Source organism: Pelophylax lessonae (genome assembly GCF_965119305.1).
Source record: "Pelophylax lessonae genome assembly, chromosome: 13".
In the NCBI taxonomy this organism is placed as follows: domain Eukaryota; kingdom Metazoa; phylum Chordata; class Amphibia; order Anura; family Ranidae; genus Pelophylax; species Pelophylax lessonae.
In genome coordinates, this window is record NC_138780.1 from 60,250,470 (window position 1) to 60,266,113 (window position 15,644).

Genomic DNA, 15,644 nt, shown 5'->3' on the forward strand with positions numbered 1-15,644 from the left:
CATATATACACACACACATATACACACAAAAATAAATAAATAAAATCGCACAGGTGATCAAATACCACCAAAAGAAAGCTCTGTTTGTGGGGAAAAAAAAGGACGTCAATTTCATTTGGGTACAGCATCGCACGACCGCGCAATTGACCGTTAAAGTGACTAGGCAGGACATACGGAGAATTACCGGTACTAAGGCTACCTCTAGGGTCATGAATGGGAATCATGACTGAATGGTCTGTAATCTAAACCAGTGATCCTCAACTCCGGTCCTCAGGGCCCACTAACAGGCCAGATTTTAAGTATTACCTTGGGGAGATGCAGACTAGAGTACTGCAATCACTGAGCAGCAAATGAGATCACCTGGGATGTATTTCAGTTATCTTGCAAATCTGGCCTGTTAGTGGGCCCTGTAGGCCAGGGTTGAGGACCACTGATCTAAATCATTCAACAGCCTGCCTCATTTTTGTGGACTATTTTGAAGTATATATTCCGGCACCGTTTGGCATGCTCTTTATCCCTTAATAAGGCGGACTCCATGAATTGGATGAGTGCGTCCTATGGCAGCAAAACTAATCATAAAATATAAGAGCCCTGTCACCGTGTTCCCCCTGACCTCTTGAATCAGGAAGAGGGGACAAACCCCTACAGAGGGACAGGCCTAAGCGTGTGCCATCACAAGACGGGGGCTCCATGTTGTCTAATTAGAGAGAGCACTATAGATAAAAAGTTCTACATCCATATTGGTACACCTGACCATAGGGACTGTGGTTTTCCCTACCAGCTATTAAAGTCTCCACATGCGGCAAGCAATATCGGTATTGCTCGGTCTCTGTGGCCCTGACGAAACCTGATGCGAAACGCGTTGGCTCATTGGGACCCACAAACCAAATACCATCAGAGACTTCTTGCATCATCAGCTTGAAGCATGTATTGCTCCCATAACAGGGATATATTTCTGTGCTGCTGTTTTTAATATATTGGTGAATATATGAGGGATGTCGTATTTCTTTGCATATCCCTCATTTGGACACAACCCCTTTTTTAGCTATATCAATAAATTAATGTAAATGTGTTGGTTCTCTGGTCTTCCTTCTCCCAGCTAGCCTTGAAACCCCTACTTTGTCTTTAAGATTTTTTTTTCTTCTGGAGACAAGGAAAGCAGCAAAATCCAATTTTTTTCTTCAAAAAGGAGGCTTTTGAAGAATAGATAAACACCAGAGTTAGATCCCTTGGAGGTAATAGGGAACGCCTCCGAGGAGCCATATGGTGCACTCCCTTTATACAAGTCCGGATCAGGACATGTGTGGCTAACGGGCGTTGAAAATATATAGCCAAAAGCTGAAGCTTGGCCTTTGATAGTACCCAAAGCTAACCGCTGTTCAACCCCTTTCTGCAAAATGGCCAAAACCCTAGCAATCGAACACAAGCGAGGGTGCACCTTCAGTGATTCACACCATGAAGTGTACGATTTCCACACACGATAGAAGATCTTCCTGGAAGTTGACTTCAAGAGTGTAGGAATCACAGAGTCAGAAAGACCCCCATCTCTCAACATCTGACTGGTTTCAACAGCCATGCCGTTAAAGCCAGCAACTGTAATGCAGGATGGAAGTTGGGACCTTGAGACAGCAGATCTTCCCTGAGAAGAAGTCTCCAAGGGGTATCAGCGACCAGCCTTATCAGGCCTGCGTACCAAGACCAAGGCCAGTCTTGAGCCACCAGAATGACTGGAATGTTTTCCACCTCTATAGTGCGCAGAAGCCTCGGCAGGAGTTTCAATGGAGAAAATGCATAATCAGACGATACCGACCCCAAAGAGCCACCAGTGCATCTGCAGCATCAGCCAGAGGATCTCGAGACCTGGCTATGAATCTCTGCACCTTGTTGAGGCAAGAGGCAAACAGATTGACCTCGGGAGTCCCCCACCGAACACACAGGAGGCAAAACACCTCCGGGTGTAAGGACCACTCCCCTTGATCCAACACCTGACGATTCATGTAATCCGCCTGCCAGTTCTCCACACCGGGAATGTGTACAGCAGAGAGGGCTGAAACAAAGCTGTGAACCCCTGGTGATTGATGTAAGCCACAACCATGGCATGTCTGGTCGAATCCGAACCAGACAACCTTGCAGACGAGTAGTTCAATGACCCAGACAAAACTTGATCACTCTCAGCTCTAAAACATTTAATCGGAAGTTTTGACTCTTCCATCGTCCAGGTACCCTTGGCACAGAGCTTCCCCAGCAAGACAGGCTGCCATCCATGGTTTCCACCATCCAAAACAACGGAAGGGAGGACTTGCCCTGGCGCAGTGCTGGAGACTGAATCCACAACAGAGCAGATTGTGTGTTGTGGCTTACCCGAATGACAGAATCCAAGGACTTTGAATCCTTGTTCCATTTGACAAGAATCTCCCTTTGCAAAGGCCTTGTATGGAACTGAGCAAACGGAACCGCCTTGAAGGTCAATACCATCAGACCCTAGGCTCGCATGCAAACTCGTAGAGAGGACAGATTGTTGTCCAACAACAACTGAATCACCCCCTGCAACTTTTGCAGCTTGTCCGGGGGAACAAAAACCTTCGCCAAGGCTGAATCCAGAGTCAAACCCAACTAATCCGGTCTCAGAACCAGAGTCAGCGCAGATTTCTTGAAATTGATGTTCCAACTGAACTCCTGCAGAGTTTTGACCGAGTTCAGACCCCCCCAAGAAGGCTGAAAGAGTCCGCTCTAAACAGGAGATTGTCCAGGTACCCCAGTACTGCAATCCCCCTCCGGCGCTAGTACATTGGTAAACACACTGGGAGCTGCGGCGAGACCAAAGGGTAACGCCACAAATTCATAATGCTCCCCTGCTAAAGCAAAGCAAAGAAACCGCTGGTTCCAGCGTAGATAGGGGTGTGTAGATATGAGTCCTTGATATCTATGGAGCTTAAGAAATCTCCCTGATGCAGAGACGCTACCGTGCAGATGGACTCCATCCGAAAACTCTGCCTCTGTACCTGCACAAAGCAGTTCAGGGCCTTGAGATCCAGGATTGAACACACCTTGCCTTCTTTTCTAGGCACTGAATAGGTTTGAATAAAACCCCTGAAAACATTCCTGAGCAGGAACCGGCACCTAATCATGAAGGTCCAGGGTGCCAGAAAGAATTGAAGACGCCCCCCCATCCCAGACTTTGGTTAGGGCGCCCCTTCATTCAGCCAAGGACTTGTCTGCAGGTCCAGAATGGCAGGACTTAAGACTTTCCTGACCATGGCTTCTTGCGACCTGGAGGCACAAAAAAGAAGTTTGTGAGCAGTAAAGGAAGGCCCCTGCCTAGTACACGGCAACTTGCCTTTAGAAGGATTGGGGCAGATTAGCTCCCTTACCCCCATGATACCTTTGATCAACTTGTCCAGGGAGGATCCAAACAGCCTCTCTCCTGTAAAAAGGAAGAGGATCAGTCACAGCCTTCTTAGAAGCCTGGTCAGCCAACCTGCATTTTAGCTATACCATGGGTCCAATAGCAATCCCCACTGCTGATGTCCTGGCCACCAACTAAGCGGAGTCCAGGGACGTCTCACACATGAACATCAGGGCTTGGGTCAACTGGTCTATTAGTTCCAGTACCGCAGGGGGAAGCCGTGTAGTTTCCAAGTTAATTTTCAGTAACTTCACCCATTCAGTAGTAGCCTGCGCTACTAAAACATTCACAAAAAGGTAGCCTTTAACATGTGCCCTGCTACCACATGTAAATGGCGGGACAAGGATTCCACCCGTCTATCCATGGGTTCCAGAAAGGTTGGAGACTCTTCCACCGGTACCAGATTTGCTTTATTCAACCTGGCCACTGGAGAATCCACTTTTGGTGATCCAGTCCACCTATTGGACACCGCCTCCGCAAAATGATAACGGCGTGCAAAACGCTTAGGCACAACCACCATGTGCTTAATGCGTCGCCATTGTTCATCCACAATAGTATGAAATAATTCTGGACAAGGGAATACCTTGCCCGATTTACAGGAGCCAAAAGACACCTGCGTATCTGATGCTGTAGGTTTATCAGCCAAATTTAGTGTTTCCCGCACAGAAACTATCAGGGCTTCCACCAATGCGTGTTCCCACGTGGCAGCTGATGAGGACAGGTCCTGTTCACCGTCAGAATGTGAAGACACCCTCAAGGCGGTCTGCGTCCGCAGCGACCATATCTGTCCCAGAGTCCAAAGACCCTGCTGATGGAGGTGAGGGCGTTTGCAGCTGACAGCACCAGAAATGACCAAATCCCCTTTTGACATCAGGCTTGCAAACAAAAAAATGCAATCTCTGGCTGTGAATGTAAACCGGAGCAGTCGCTCCCAGGGGGGGTGGGGGGGGGGTTAAGTGATTTTTTTATCCTGGGACTCCATTGCGCTAAAAAAATAAAATTGTGTAATGTCCCTTCAAGAGCGCAAAAAACGTGGTCCCACCGTTATTACTGCAGATTCACAATCCCCGATTATTAAGTAATAATAGCAGAGCAGAAGAGAAAAAACCCACAGGGAAGCCCAGGAACATTACCAGACCACAGAGAAGCATCCAGCCTAATCAGTGTAAAAAAAAACGCAACCAACACTGTCTGCACAGGAAGAGGAAGCAGCTCTGCATCTACCATAGGACATGCCGCATGCCTGTCCATCCCACGGACCTCAAAAAAATTGCCACTCATACATTCTCAATAGGGAAGTATAGAAAATGGCTGTGCCCATGCAAACTAAAGATCCCTAGCTAGGGATCCAATCAGGACAATCCTCCCCACTCAAATAAGGTGCCATAACGGCCGCATTATTACCACCCCCCCCCCCCCCCCAAGGTAAAACCTGCTAGGGGTAGGGGAATGTCAAGGGGTACACCAAATTAGTCCTCCTGGGTGCCACAGAACGCCTAAGGTCCTACCATTCCAGGGAGGGGCACACGTCCACCAAGGGTGTTTGGGGGGGGGACAATTTTACTCACCATACCATGGTACAGGTGGGGGCCACTCCGAAACAGATGACCTCCCACCCAGTAAGGGGGTGCTGTCAGCCAAGGGAAGCTGCGACTCAGGGCATTCCAGGTCCATGCGTCCCAACGAGCCTGTCCACTCGCAGGCTCACCCCCATCCATCGGGGCACTGTCGTAGCGAGGCCTAGTTCTGGACTATAACCTGCTCACGCTTGCTGGCCAGGCTGGGAGACCTTAGGGATCTAGATTATCCAGTGTGAAACCCGAGCCGGCTGTTGCTTGTAGTACCTTTGGATCTTGGTCCTCAAGAACTAGTTAAATCTAAAAATAAAAACATTCCCATTACAGCTAAGACCGAAGTCCCAGCAGGGAGCTAGGTCCTATTCATAACACTAGGCAGAACAAAACAGTTTGATGATAGAGTCCGAGAGGTCATGCCTGCAGGGACAGTCCTCATAGGTGTGGTTACGTTTTTTTCCTGCCTAGTGCCTATTCCTAGAAGGAGGAGCATAACCCTATTAGTCAGTCGATGAATGATAAAGAAAAAAATTTAAGGCGCCCCGTCACTCAGCACTCGTGCGCAGAAGCGAACGCTAGGGCTGAACAATAGTCGATATGATATCGACTAGCATTCTGCGGGCGTGGGCGATATTTAGTATAGGCAGGGAGAAGTCGGGACTCGGCGTGGGGGGGGGGGGGGGGGGGGAGGACAGCGATGACATCCGTCCCATTTTCCGTGAAGCTCCATTCTCTGCCCATAGATAAGCTCCGCACACCAGGGGGGGCAGTGTGGGGGATGTAGTTCTTCGCTCCCCTGTTCCTCCACTGGTTGGCTCCTACAAAGACTACATCTCCCGGCATCCCTTGCACCTTAGCTGCCCCTGCACACAGACAGACAGCTCCAGCGGTGTCCTATCACACCGTAGGGGGATGATGTCACCTGCAGGCTGCAGCACGCAGAGACAGTTCAAATAGATCTCCGCGTATGAGGAGCCCGGGCAGGATTCATGAGGGACCCGGCATGCTCAGGTGAGAGACCCTCCCTATGCTAAGAATGGCTGTGCTGGAGAACACGGACAGTACACACTGCAGGGGATGCTGGGGAGACACTCAACCAGCTTATGGGCGTGACAGCTATGTGGGGAGACTGCTAATACTCGGTGCGGGTGCATGGAGGGTGTTCCATTGAGAAGAGCAGCTTGCTGGGTGACTGGAGCCTCCCATTGATCTGCAGTCACTGGTCTCACTGGACACAATGGGGGCAACTACTGCCTTCCTTTCATTCTCCTCCATTCATACTGTCATCCCACTGGAAGCACGGCACAGCGATCAGCTTGCACCGCTAACCAATCACACGTGCCGGCACACCTGATTGGTTCGCTGTGCCGCTACTCACTGCGTGATTGGGTGGCTGTGCCATTGAGAAAAATGGCTGCAGGGCGGAGACTTAACGTGTGGGCTGCAGTTCACGGAAGTGGAGTGAATCACTGTATGCAGCTGTTTTCTTTTACCGGCTCCTAGTCCTCCTACCACCACTGGGAGAAAAGCATTGTGAGAAATATCTTGCATGAATGAAATTCCTTGGTACAGTACAGAACAGCACTGTAGGCAAAAGGATACCAAGCATTAGAGATAACTTATTTACATTTTATTTTTGGAAACACTTTATTGGCTTGGTGGTCACTTGGACAAAAATTGTGAGAAAATCTCCACAATCGGGACAAACCATTTCAAAGCCCAACAGAGGATTTCAATCTTTCCATACTCTACCCAAATCCTACAAAATAAAAAAAAGTTTGGCTGGGGTTGCAGGTTGGAGGATTACTATATAGTTTTAAATTACATTGTTGGGAGTGGCTAGTGTAATGAGTTCCACTTCCCTCAGCTACATATCATACATCAAATACACAGCTGCTAAATTGCAACCCTGCCCACTGTTTATCCTCTGCCCGCCAAAACACGCCTGGTCCTCCGTTCTTGGAACGGAGGTACCTGACACCAGGAAAGTCTATGGGGATGTCACAGAGAGGAAGTAGGTGAGCAGATGATCCATGGCAGTGCAGAGATTTTGCATCTGCAAATCTGGCAAAGGATGCCACAGAAGTTTACATTGCACATTACACCTGCCACCCACACTGGCTGTCACTGAGAGAGTATCAGTATACCATTATTAACCCTGGCCTGCCCTGTATCTGCAATTACAATCAGAAGGCTGTGCTGCTGCCTGCATGCCCTGCTACAATACTTAATGATTTCCATCCATTCTCAATATCGCAATATATATCGTTGAAAAAAAATATCGCAATATATATTTTTTCCAATATCGTGCAGGCCTAGCGAACGCACATGCAAGTCGCGCCCACATATGAAAATGGTGTTCAAGCCACATGAGAGGTATCACCGCGATCGCCAGAGCAATCATTTTAGCACATGACATCCTCTAACTCTAAACTGGTAACTTAAAATTTTTAAAGTGTCGCCTATGGAGATTTTTATGTACCTAAGTTTGTTGCCATTCCACAAGTAAGCACAATTGTAAAGAGTGACATGTCAGGTATCTATTTACTCCGTGTAAATAAATTTTTGGATTCAAGAAAGTGTATTTCTTCCCCAAAAAAATTGGGTTTAAAAGATTGCTGCGCAAATACCGTGTGACATAAAATATTGCAATGATCACCATTATATTTTCTAGAGTCTCTGCAAAAAAATAAAAAATATGTTTAGGGGGTTCAAAGTAATTTTCTAGCAAAAAAGATTTTATGAGCTGTTCAGGAGGCGAAGAATTGCCCTCAGCCCCCACCTTTTTGGCCCCGAGACTTCTTCTGTCCATCGAACCACTTCAGAGCAGAGAAATTCCTTTGAGTGCAAGATTTATTTTTGAAAGGTTCACCATGTCTATGCTTGACAGGAAAGGACTTCTTCCTGTCCGCTTTCCAATCCAAGACCGTTTCCAGGCCTAGACCAAACAGTTGGTCTCCTGTAAATGGAATCCTACAAAGTTTAGCCTTAAGCCCCGTACACACGTACTGATTGTCGGCCGTAAATATTCGGCCGACGACTGTTCGGCCGATTGTAGGCTTGTTAGTATGATGCTTCCGACAGCGCATTTTCGGCCGAACAGAATCGGGTGTGCAGGCATTAAAATTTTTGTTGGCCGTCACCAGAACGGCCGATTGTTCGCCAGTCAGTACAGATTTCGGCCGACAGAAAGCAGATTAGCAAGACTGGGCATGCTCAGAAAATAAAAAAAAAAAGACAAGGAAAGTTAACCATCACATGACATCACTTCTGCAGTCGGCTGTTGTTGGCCGACAAAATTCGTGTGCAGTCTTTTGCAGTTTTCAACAGACACGAAAGCACCGGACAAAAGACGGCCGATCGTTCGGCCGACATTCGGTACGTGTGTACGGGGCTTTAGACCCACTAACACCCTGCCAAGTCTTGAGCCAAGAGCCCTCCTTGCGGAGTTGTCTAGTGCTGAAGATCTAGCGGACATACATACTGATTCCGCCAACACATCCGCAATATAAGCTACGCCCCGAAGGAGCATGGGACAAGGAAGACAAAATTGTCTCCTTCGAAACGCCAGCCTCAATGTGTGCTTTAATCTGGGTTAACCAATACTCCAGATTGCAGGCAATAACTGTCATAGCCACGGCAGGTTTAAGATTTCCTAAGGAGGAATCCCACTGAGCAGAGAATCCATTCTTTTATCCAAGGGATAAGGAAGGGAGCCCATGTACTCAAAAGCTAGGTCTGTTTGTCTCGAGATCTGAGAGAAGGCTGTGTCCAATTTTGGTGACTTGTTCCACACTGAGGCGTCCTCTTCAGAAAAGGGAAACCTTTCAGGGCTCTGAAAAAGAAAGGCTCTCTCTCAGGATCTTGCCATTCTTTTTAAACCGCTTCCACAAGGACCTCATGGGGAAGACTCTTCTTTGTTTGCCTAAACCCAGGTACATTTGATCATAAAGAGAAAGTCTTCTCCTCCTGAATTCTTAAGGTGGTGTGGATTGCTCCCAACAGATTTTTCACCTCTTCAAGGGTTAATTTGTACCCAAAAGCTCTGGCGGACTCACCGTCCCACCTTCTGCATCTGACTCCCCCTGGGAGCCTGAAGATGTGCTATCACATTCCTCACCCTGTTTTTCAGTAACCCCCCCACCTGTGGAGGTGGAGCATACTCCTGCTGTGCGGAGCTGTGGGGCTAAGGCACCTGTAAATTAGAAGAAAAAAAATCCTTAAAAGACTGAAAGGTGCTAGAAAGCTCCTTGACAGATGCAGCTAGATCTGTATTTTGTTCCCCGGCTAGGCTATCCAGTCTTTACAGAGCGCCTTGGTTCAGGATTCCCTCATAGCAACCTTGCATGACGGGCATTTCCTCTTAGAGCTATGTGGCGATTTGCATTTCTCTGAGGTCTTACCTTCAAAATACAAGAGACAAAAAACACACTGACTAAGAACCTCAAGGGCCCCCCCCCCCCCAGCCATAGCACAGCATGCCCCCTAGGGAGTGATACTGGGAATCCCACAGATACCCCACAAATCCTTCCTCTATCCCCCTTTGGACCACTAAGGTGGAATAGCACTGTGGAGCAAACAGGAGAAGCAAGGGCACCCACCCCAGGTTCCTTACCTCAAGCTGGCTGGTGCTGGCTTTAGTGGGAGCAGTTCCTGAGGCCTGTGCCTCCGACATATCCCCTAAGTGGTCACCGCCAAGTGTCTTTAACTGTCCCCCCAGCATTTGACACGCACCAGCCAAACGTCCGGCAAGCTTTCCATGCCGCGACCAGAAACCGGAAGCCACGGCTGTCGGCAGAAGTGCCCTCCTCTACGGGAAATTACGTCGCCTGTTATCCGGCCCGGCAGCTCCAAGCTGGTCGCAAGTGCGGGAGGCCACCTGCATTTTCGCCCTGCTCTCCCTAAGCATGAGGAGCAGGCCCCAGAAGCCAGGATCGTCACTGAGAGGAGCAGGGGTGACGAGAGGCAGCCAAGGTAACCCGGTCCCTACCTAGTACTCAGCTGTCATGGAGAGCCTCATCTCTCCTTCCGGAAACACAGCCCCAGCCCCCTGGCCGATCAGCTCCTAGTGGTGTCTCCCCACCGTAGGAAACACCAGAACTGAAGGAAGCTGGCTAACGGGGCTTAAATCTGTGAATGGGGTTGTGTTTCCTGAGAAGGGAGGAGCCAGGGTCTCCCTCAAAGGTGGCTGTCCTGAAAGACAATAGGGGAAATATATAATTACTTTACATTGTTGTGGCTTTAAACTGCCACTTCCTCAGTTCAAGGTGATAGAATTGTTGTCTAGTGTCTGCTGGTAGTGTGCTCCACTTGGGAAATATTCTTCATCAACCACTAAAGTAAAGCGTAGATTTTGTTGTAATTATGTCATCCATGGATCAAACGTAGCTGCTACATGCGATTTCCCTTGATGACATGGCCACAAACTACACTCCGCTACATCAGGCAACTGAGCCAAAAAAAAAAAAAAAAAAAACCTACCAACTTGGTTTTTGGTGCTGACTCTACTTACCAATTAATTCACCCACCTAAGGACCCCAGAGAACTCGCTGGGTGGAAATGTCTGAGGCATAAAGAGCAACAACACTGACCCTCCATGTAAACAGGGGGATTTCTCCAACTGGGCCCTAGGAAAGCCACATGCCTTCCGTCCGTGCCCCTTGAATGACCACAGCCTCAACAGTTGAAAGTCCATTTTGACCTGTTCCTTTAATTGTGAAAGCATTCTTTCCTGGTTATTAAATGAGTCTTCTGCACTTTAAGTGCTCTTTGGTCTTCCTCTTTTTCGGTGGACACTCTTGAGCTTTACCAGAGACCACTGGTCTACCACCACACCCTAGACCCTATTGTCTACATTGAAGCCACTGGGAGCTTATGTGATAATTTAAAAGCTGAACCCCCATCTTTTGATATATTTTACATAGTTCATTTGGGCTAGTTTGGCCCAAACTAACCATGTCCCTCTTCAATGTGAAGCCACTGGATGCGTAGTATTAACTGTATGTACTTCCATACTGCACTGTGTACCGGTATATTAACTGTATGTACTTCCACACTGCAGTGTGCACCGGTATATTAACTGTATGCACTTCCATACTGCACTGTGTACCGATATATTAACTGTATGCACTTCCATACTGCACTGTGTACCGGTATATTAACTGTATGCACTTCCATACTGCACTGTGTACCGGTATATTAACTGTATGCACTTCCATACTGCACTGTGTACCGGTATATTAACTGTATGTACTTCCATACTGCACTGTGTACCCGTATATTAACTGTATGTACTTCCATACTGCACTGTGTACCCGTATATTAACTGTATGTACTTCCATACTGCACTGTGTGTACCCGTATAAGTGTATGTACTTCCATACTGCACTGTGTGTACCCGTATATTAACTGTATGCACTTCCATACTGCACTGTGTACCGGTATATTAACTGTATGCACTTCCATACTGCACTGTGTACCGATATATTAACTGTATGCACTTCCATACTGCACTGTGTACCGATATATTAACTGTATGCACTTCCATACTGCACTGTGTACCGGTATATTAACTGTATGCACTTCCATACTGCACTGTGTACCGGTATATTAACTGTATGCACTTCCATACTGCACTGTGTACCGATATATTAACTGTATGCACTTCCATACTGCACTGTGTACCGGTATATTAACTGTATGCACTTCCATACTGCACTGTGTACCGGTATATTAAATGTATGCACTTCCATACTGCACTGTGTACCGGTATATTAACTGTATGCACTTCCATACTGCACTGTGTACCGGTATATTAAATGTATGCACTTCCATACTGCACTGTGTACCGGTATATTAAATGTATGCACTTCCATACTGCACTGTGTACCGGTATCAAGCTGAGACTTCCTGTCTCATATGCAGAACACAGTAGAGTCCATCATAGTAGAGAAAGCGATGTATAAATAGCAATGGATACAAGGCTTCAGAGTCAGAGGTTGTAACATCATCTGACCGCCTCTAATTCAGCCATTCCGAGGAAGCTTTGCATTAATTGTTAAAATACAATCACTTTCTCTGAATGGCTGAGCGCCGATCAGATACACTCTACTTGTGTTTCGGGTATGAGAAAGGAAGTCTGGGCTCGAACCCAGGACAGTGTGGTAGGCTGTATGCCGCCTCAGCTACATACAGTTTATTCAGCGATCTCACATTAGTAAGGGACATAGTTCGCTTAGGCATTAGGGTCGTTTTTTAACATTGGATATTACGTGTGGCCCTTTGGTTATGTCAGAGGACACACTAAGGGTTTCCTATACTGTGGACGATCACCGGTGTAGTGTCCGTAGCAGGCGTTTAAATACCACAGGACGGAGGCTTCTCAGCTTTTCAATGAAATTGTTCTAGAATCCTTCACAAACCAGTAACACTGTACGTGATAGAACAGAGGGAATTCCACAGATGAGCCCGAGTTACACCCGGACAACGTTCCACATGCATGAACTGTTGTGTAGGGAGCATTAGGTGTGGGTCAGTGCCCAGGCCCAGTGCAATATACGCTCATTCTAGCTATACGTATGGTTTTAAAAGGGATTTCTCACCTGATCTAGGTTGGAATCACTGCCGCTGTCTCCAGTATCCGAATCGATAACGATTCGCCTCGTCCGTTTCTTCACCATGTTTGCAGCAGACAGGCCCTACCACCGGAACCACAGCTCACGCAGCAAACACTGCGCCTTCAGAGTCCTTCCCCCCCGGCGCCCTGACGCTTAAGGGCGGGACCGTGACGAAAAAAGACTAGCACAGTGAATCAGGTTAGCGTTTGATATGAGATATAGGCTTCCTATTAATTGACGTCATTTACTGAAGTGAATTACGGGGGTCTATGGTTCTCTTCAGGTCCTTTACATGGGAAGAAGTCATTGTTTAAAATTGGTACAAAACATCCGCGGCTTCGCTACTAATTAGTCGCAAATAAATGACGTATGGGGGTGGGGGGTGGAGCCGGCTGACTGACGTCCTGACTTTCACCGGTGTGCTGTTTGCTCTTCCTGGGGTATAAGCAGGATTGAAGCACGTCAATGAGAATTTGAGAACTACTGGGTAACTGAATGAGCTGATTGCGGGAGAAGAAATCTGTGAGGTAAGAATTTTTTATGAAGATATGTGTTTTAGGGCTGTGATCTCTGATAACCCTTCTTTTATTGAAATGGGACGATAGCGTTCAGTCTGCATCCCGAAATAGGTCGGCTGTGGCAAGTGTGCTATTTCTTTCTGCACATATCCCGTTTGAATTATATCTATGCCTTTCTATACATGTCGGTGACTGTGTATAATTGTGCATTGTGTATTTTTTTAGGGATGTTTATCAAGCATATTAATGACATGGTCTGGGCTCATTCCCAGCAATAGTTAAAGCAGAACTCCAGCTTTTCCTCCCCAAAACAGATGCATTGTGCATGTAAATCAGGGGTGGGGAACCTTTTTTCTGCCAAGGGCCATTTGTGTATTTATAAAATCCTTTGGGGGCCGTACAAAATTGTCAACTTAAAAATGTGCCTGTTATATTTGGTCAAACATTTCATTAACTCACCCCTAATGTGATGGCTGCAACTGCTTCTCTTTGGTGAGGTGTGTGATGTTAGCTGGTATGGATGATGTTGCTGCTCGCAACTGTTTTTCTAGGTTTGCGTTGGTCAGTCTGGAGCGCAGTCGACTATTTGTGGTGGGAAGTTTTGAAAGGAACTGCTGGCTGGTACTGATGGTGGGTACTGCTGGATCTGGCTGGGTACTGCTGTGGGTACTGCTGGCTCGGTTTCCTGTATTGGTCACAGGTGGAGTGCATTTGATATCGCTCTGCCTGTGACTCACTCAGAATGGAGCCGGAACTATACAGGAAGCATTGGCTCCATTCTGACAGATCAGCTGAGAGAGACAGACTCAGCTGCACAGGGGGCCGGACCAGATGACTTTGGGGGCCGCATATGGCCCACAGGCCGCAGGTTCCCCACCCCTGATGTAAATTAATCACAATCCCACTGTTGGTTTCTCTGTATCTTGTCTCATTTAGCTGGATACAGCAGGTTTATGTGTCTGTGATGTCAGTCCTTCTGCCTGAATTTCAAAGTTCTTGATTTGAAAGACTTCTTGATTGAACCTCTACTACTCTTTGAATATGGGGGTGGGTGAACTCTCTTGCTGACCTATGACTTCACTTTTTGTTAAGTACAACCCCCTCCTATGCAATATGAGACTGGTGTTGACTCCCTGAGTTCTACAGGGGGCCACTGTGGGGGAGGAATCCCCTACTTCAATGGTCGGTTGGATGGTAGTGCAATTGATGCCTTTCAGTTCACCTAGGTGAGGGGGGGGGGGGGTTGTGACATTCTTCAGTAAGAGGGATCTAAGATAAGGTGACCAGATTTTTAAAATTAAATCCAGGGACATTTTTTATTGGAAAATGGTTAACTATTTTATAAGCATATTTTCCTCAAATGATATATGCAGTGTATGTAGTATGTGTTTATGGAATGATTTATGATATATATGTTATTTCTCACATTTCGTCCATGAGATAAAAACAAAAAAAGATACTACTTAAAATTTTTTGAAATATGACTACCAAATGTTATGAAGATAAGATAAAAAGAATAAAAACTGTGTGTAGAGTTCAGGAGTGCATTACATAAAGAATGCAAGGCTAAATAGCCCTGCATGCTTTATGTAACGCGCTAAGTAGCGCTCAGGAACGTGCTACATAAAAAAAGCAGGGCTCAGCAGTGTACTACATAAAGAATGCAGGGCTCAGCAGTGTACTACATAAAGAATGCAGGGCTCAGCTGTGCACAGCAATGCAGCCTGACCAGTGCCCCCATCCCATGCAGCCTGACCAGTGCCCCCATCCCATGGGATTAGAGCGCCACCTGATTACACAGAGCAAGGTTCTTCTGCTTACCTGGCGCCCTATGGTAGGGCCGGCCCTTGCGCCCCCCCTGCCCCAGTTCACGGTGCACACGCCCAGCATCGCCCTGGCAAACTGGGGACAAAACTGGGGACGTCTGGTCACCCTACTCTAAGAGGACTCAGGTTTTTGCTGTTTTTTTCTTTATGTAATTTATATGCATAGACTTTGCACTATATTCTTTGGAAGGCTCCTTTGATACATATGGTTTTGAGGGGCTGGTTTGATGGGATTTATCTAATACTCTTTTACATGGGGCATTGGTCTATCTGTTGGAGACGCAGCTGCTCTGCAAACCCTCTATACAAAATACTCTTATGCCTCGTACACAGGATCAGATAATCGGACAAAAATAATTGCTTTCAAATTGATTGCACGATAATCTGATTGTTAGTACACCGCTTTTGACAGCAGATCATGACCCTTCGTCCATCAATATCTGAAGGGACAAACACGAAAACTTTTCTCGTACAATAGCCTAGTGAACGACAATTGTTTAATTAGTTGTGTTCACTAAAAATCGATACAAAGACAACGCATGATCAGAAACCTGAAAATAACCTGGAAAAACCTTGCTGCCATTGTTTTTGTTTTGCACTATCTGATACGTAGCTATGCAACCAGGAAGCTTTTCCAGAATCGTACAGAAAAAATCATACGTTTTTAGTACGCATTGTTGAATTCGCTATTAGTATCATGCAAC

At 46.9% G+C, this 15,644-nt stretch overlaps 1 protein-coding gene across 1 annotated transcript in view; it reads right to left on the reverse strand.

The window, feature by feature from the left end:
• RTF1 (RTF1 homolog, Paf1/RNA polymerase II complex component) overlaps nt 1-12,830 on the reverse strand; it is a 588,556-nt gene extending 575,726 nt beyond the window's left edge. The window contains exon 1 of the mRNA XM_082242851.1: nt 12,582-12,830. Within this exon, the coding sequence (XP_082098977.1) occupies nt 12,582-12,659 (78 nt within the window). The 5' untranslated portion in view covers nt 12,660-12,830. The remainder of the gene's footprint in view (nt 1-12,581) is intronic.
• Between the last annotated feature and the right edge of the window lie 2,814 nt (nt 12,831-15,644).